This window comes from Hyposmocoma kahamanoa, unplaced genomic scaffold (genome assembly GCF_003589595.1).
Source record: "Hyposmocoma kahamanoa isolate Upper Pololo Valley unplaced genomic scaffold, ASM358959v1 97859, whole genome shotgun sequence".
NCBI classification, from domain to species: Eukaryota; Metazoa; Arthropoda; class Insecta; order Lepidoptera; family Cosmopterigidae; genus Hyposmocoma; species Hyposmocoma kahamanoa.
In genome coordinates this window covers 134,226-139,199 of record NW_020655445.1, presented here as the reverse complement: position 1 = coordinate 139,199, position 4,974 = coordinate 134,226, and the positions used below count along the sequence as shown (strand labels likewise).

At 31.6% G+C, this 4,974-nt stretch overlaps 1 protein-coding gene and 1 non-coding gene across 2 annotated transcripts in view; both read right to left on the bottom strand.

Annotated features, from left to right (window-relative positions):
- LOC113238723 (cell division control protein 2 homolog B-like) overlaps positions 1-2,799 on the bottom strand; it is a 13,720-nt gene extending 10,921 nt beyond the window's left edge. The window contains exons 1-2 of the mRNA XM_026475562.1: positions 2,482-2,799; positions 2,336-2,370 (exon numbers count right to left, since the gene is read on the bottom strand). Of these exons, the coding sequence (XP_026331347.1) occupies positions 2,336-2,370; positions 2,482-2,608 (162 nt within the window). The 5' untranslated portion in view covers positions 2,609-2,799. The remainder of the gene's footprint in view (positions 1-2,335; positions 2,371-2,481) is intronic.
- Positions 2,800-3,468: 669 nt separating this feature from the next.
- On the bottom strand, positions 3,469-3,540 carry Trnap-cgg. Its single transcript has one exon. It is a non-coding gene; the product is annotated as a tRNA-Pro (tRNA).
- Positions 3,541-4,974: the final 1,434 nt, after the last annotated feature.

The window sequence follows — 4,974 nt, the reverse complement described above, 5'->3', positions numbered from 1 at the left end:
TGAATGTATGGAACTAGAACTAGAAAAGGCTGTCACTACTGAAGCAAGCAATTCCATTAAATTCAATTAAAGTTTATTTTTCTTAAAGAAATAAAAAGAAAGAAAATAAATAAACTAACTAAAAAGGAATAAAAATAAACAAAAATTGTTACCTAGCCGCACAGTTGGAGCTCGAGATAGTAGTTTTATTTTAAATTTAAAAGATTGAATGGATTACAGGTTGCGCAGGGGAGGGGGAATATTATTCCATATTTTAGCGGCCATATATTTGAAATTACCGTTAAAGGCAGTTGTTTTATGCGGAGGTACTTTGAGAATAACACCAGGCGAAAGAGGAAACAACCTTTGTGTTCGAGAGGACCAGGTAAGTTTATTGTACAGATAAAAAGGCTTGGATGTTTTCACTATACTGAAGAGTAAAGATGCATAATGAACCGATCTTCTAGATGACATATTCAGCCTTATTCAGGTCAGCCAAATTGATGAATGGTGTAACATGACCTCTACTAGGAACATCAAAACAAAATCTGGTACAGGCATTGTATACGCGTTGCACTAGGTGCACTACACACACATTACGGTACACATTTGCCAAGTTTTTGTGCTTAAGGCCATACTAAGAAAGCATCGTCTAGTGCCTCCACCACAATCTAATCAACGTCTGAAAAGACTCGTATGTCATGGTGAGCACCATATTACCACCTTTGCAAGTAGACAGTTTTTTGTTATAGGCTCTCTTCTGTACAATAAATTACATAAAATTCACAATCTCGTTGGCTTATGCAATTACGAAGTTAAATCTAAATTGGAAAATTGGCTAAAGACTCTTGATTACACGAGTACTGAAGCTCTACTAGATTATAATTATTAAATTGATAAAATTATTAATAATTAAAAAAAAAATTATTAATAAATATTACTTTTAATTTAAACTTGAACTTGATTTCATTTTAACTTGAAGTGAATTAATCTTTGTACACATACACTCTCACTCACATACACACACACACCACACACTTACACGTCCATTTATTTATATAGGTCACGAAGTATATTTTATTTCTTTCTTTATTTTCTTACTTCTTCATTAGAATTACCCTTTAAGAAATTATAAAATCTCATTTTTTTTCTTTTTTTTTGTTACACGCATGCCTATCATTATAGTTGTAAACCATAACTGTACAGACTCACTTATATTTATATACTTTATAATGATTGGATTCAATAAAAGTTTTGACTTTATGTAAAAGTTACCCCTAACTGAACACTGCCTCCTAAGATACAGTCTTTGACTAGTTTAGGAGACAGAATCTCTAAATTTGGTACGCCTTATTTTATATTTTGTGCTACGTTATATCTATACCAATAAAATTTTGTTTAATAAATAATAAATTGCTGCTCTGTACTAATTATAAGGCAAAAGTGTTAATAAAGATATTATTATTATTATGTTTTATTGAAATTGACTAATGGAAAGCGGGTGAAATCCAATAAACTGGATTCATCCCCTAATTTGTTACCCTTAGAGGTAGAACATTTTGTTCACATTTGAATGGAACTGCTAATGAGGTACCCTTTCCAGCAAAAAAGAATGATTAAATTCAGTTCATAAATGTCGGAAATTTTTTGGTCAGTTAAAAATGTACAGCATGATGAAGGTTGCAGACAGCTTTAAAATAAGGGCCCTGAAATATGAAATCCAGTCTAATACAAACTTCTTCAAATCAGTCTGATGGATCTCTTCCAGCTGGAGATGATAATACAGAATAAATGAATAAAAAATTTATTTCTATATATGTTTTTTATAAAATAACATGGCGTCTGTAACACTGGAAGGTTGCAGGCATTTAAAAGCACTAGTTTTCTTTTTTTAAAGTACCAACTGTCATATGTTTTAAGCTTTGGCTATACTTTTTATTGTGGACATTGTATACTTTGTAGCATTTAGATTTTAAATGAATAAAGTTTACTATCAATTTGTATTAAATTTAGAACTTATGCGTTTTTTCTTCACAGTTTTAGAGTATAATTGAGATAAAATCTAGGGTGTTTAAAGTATTTTTTGGCGATGTACCACAATCACTTCATACACAACTCACTTTCACTCACGGTCACTTTATACACAATTTATATATAAATTTAGGTAACTAAGTGGATCAGGCAACGAGAAAATGCTATCAAAACCGATAATTAATGCTATCGCATTAATTTATTCCGTCTAAATATAGAGCTTTTATTAAACAATGTCCAATTTTGGGACGAAGTTATAGAGCGAAAAATTACCGGTTATTAGCTAATAATTCCTTTAAATTACACATGCTATATACATACATACATGAGCGTAGTTGCAAGGAGTATAAAGCTTGTAAACTAAAGAAAAATCCAAAAAAAATGCGCGAGAAACCTGCTACCCGGCACATGGCGTATTTAGGTTATTCACTGTTTTAGATCTAAATTTCGCCTAGATTTCTGCTTAAATACCTGTTCCGATGACGTTGAGCTCTTCATACTTCTTTGCAGTTTGGAATAAAGCACTAACGTCGTTTATAGAAGCAATATTTGGAGTGTTGTGACTAGAAACAGAAGAACTTGTGCTTGCCCCCGACATTTTAAATCAACACTTTTCACGATAAGTTTTTGAGCACTTAACCCACTGAAAAAGATATTTAAACGCATCAATAACTTTAAATTAGTTAGTAAAACTTCATTTTAATGCGAAATGTGGTAAATGAAACATTAAACAATTTTATTTACACAACTTGTTTCTATCAGTTAAACTTTTTAGACGGGAAGTGGAGGGGGACTTTCAGAACACCTGTCGCGCAATCCAGCAAAATTAGAGAGACACAACAATGTGCATTAATTATAGCAAAACGATATGTTAACAAAATAGCCGGTTTATACAATATACATTGCGCCATCTGGCATCGAGTAGGTAAACATAAAGTTGTCCTCAAGCACCCTGCTACATCTCGGTTAGTTTTAGAAACACCTCTGCACGTTTATTTTAAATCAAAATTGGTGCTATTTTAAAATAGGCGCATAATAATATCTATGCGTTCTGTTAGTGAAGAGTAGAGTAAAACTTTTGCAGTCGTAATAAACTTGGTACTTTTTGTGTAGTGTAAGAGATGGCAGTACCTATATGTATTTAGTTTTTTATTAGTATAGCAGATGGCGTTAATAAATTTATTCTTCTAACCTTTCTTTTATGAAGTTAAGTTAGACAGTAGGTCTAAATATGTACTACATTAGAATAATATTGCAAAATAGAAAACAAGTCCTATGGATTTTAGGTTCGTTTTTCCTACTCCTGCCCAACTCTCTGTAGAAGAAGAACAATATTATTCATTACGTACCGGAATGTGATAAAAAAATATATATAATATATTGCTACATGTGTTAATCAAAACAATAATTCAAAATAATAAACTATGTGTGTGATTAGCAAAAACGCATTAGCTATTAGGGCTCGTCCGGGATTTGAACCCGGGACCTCTCGCACCCGAAGCGAGAATCATACCCCTAGACCAACGAGCCTTAAGATATGAAGTTGAAATTATGGACTATCTTCTACTGCTGATGACTCACATTATTAAACTTTTTTTTTGAAGAATTAGAATAGTTTCAAAAATTTTTTAAAGTAATTTCACCAAGAGTTTCTGTAATTATCTTTGAAAGAAATATTCTCTTTAATAAATATTGATATAAACATAAAAAAATTATAGAAATTAACTACTTCACTACCAAAACAATCGGAATCATATTCGAATACACTTCTTGGCGTTTTAGAAAGTTGACGTATACGAAAGAAGAAAAAAATACCGCTACATGATACCCAATATTTATCTCTTTCTAACTCCTTTAAACCAGATTAGCTATCTCTGTCACACTTATGAGTCCGGGTGTATTCAATCTTGTAGCTCAGTTGATTTGAACACTCAGCGAGGTTGCGCGTATAATTTGAAACAACGTATTTTTAACGTGTTTTTTAAAACTTTTTAACTAAAAATCTTAATTTGAAACCCTTTCAAAAGCATTTTATTAAATATTATAACAATAAAAGCGTTACTGACACTATAGTCAGACTAAAGTGAACAGAAATGGTGTAAGTGTGTGTTCAAAATGTGAAAGTTTGGTTCACGTGCAAGAAAATACTGTGTCTTTTTACGATTAATCTATCCTACTTTTCTTGTGGTCTAACAGCTGTTTATAAGCTCGAAGTGGATCTTTATTCGGTAAGAAGTTTAATAGCCAACCTTAAAAAAAACTTTCATAAAAAGTTTTATTCTTTTTTAATCTACCGTAAGACTACAATAATTTATTAGCGTTTTCTTTTTAAATTTAAATTAAAGTAGGTACATACGTGTGTAGAATACATTATAGTCATTATAGTTAAGTAAATACTTTAGATATTTTTTCTTTCTTTTTTTCTTTTTTCTAACGTAGAAGTTTCTAATTTGTTTTTTCGGCATCTTTGTCTGAAAGTATTGCAAAGTTTATCGTGGCATTGGTTATGGATTTATTAAGTATTTATAATCAATGTTATCTTGTGGAGATATGTTGTTGCTTTGATGTTCAATTGACAGGTTTTTATTGTAAAGCAAGTAGGTGCAAAAGCCATAGCTGAGGCTGCGAGTGACCAACCACGTCATCCTCTAATTAGACTGGTGATTGTGAATTTAGTGGTCTTTAGAGGGAGTGATCCCATAGTTCTATGTGTACACATTTATACAAATAATTCAGTCTTTATGTTCCTTATTCGGTGGGATCTATGAATTAGAGGTGGGCGTTTAAAAGAAAAGCACTTAAAAAAGGTCTGCTTTTTAAAATAAGCGCATAAGCACGCTTTTCATTTTAAGCGTAAGCGTTCATCACTGGTCAGTTCTACTATAGATCCTCAATAATTTCATTTTTTACGTGCCTAAATTTCAAGTAGCGCCATCTATGTTTCCTAAACAATTTAATTCAACA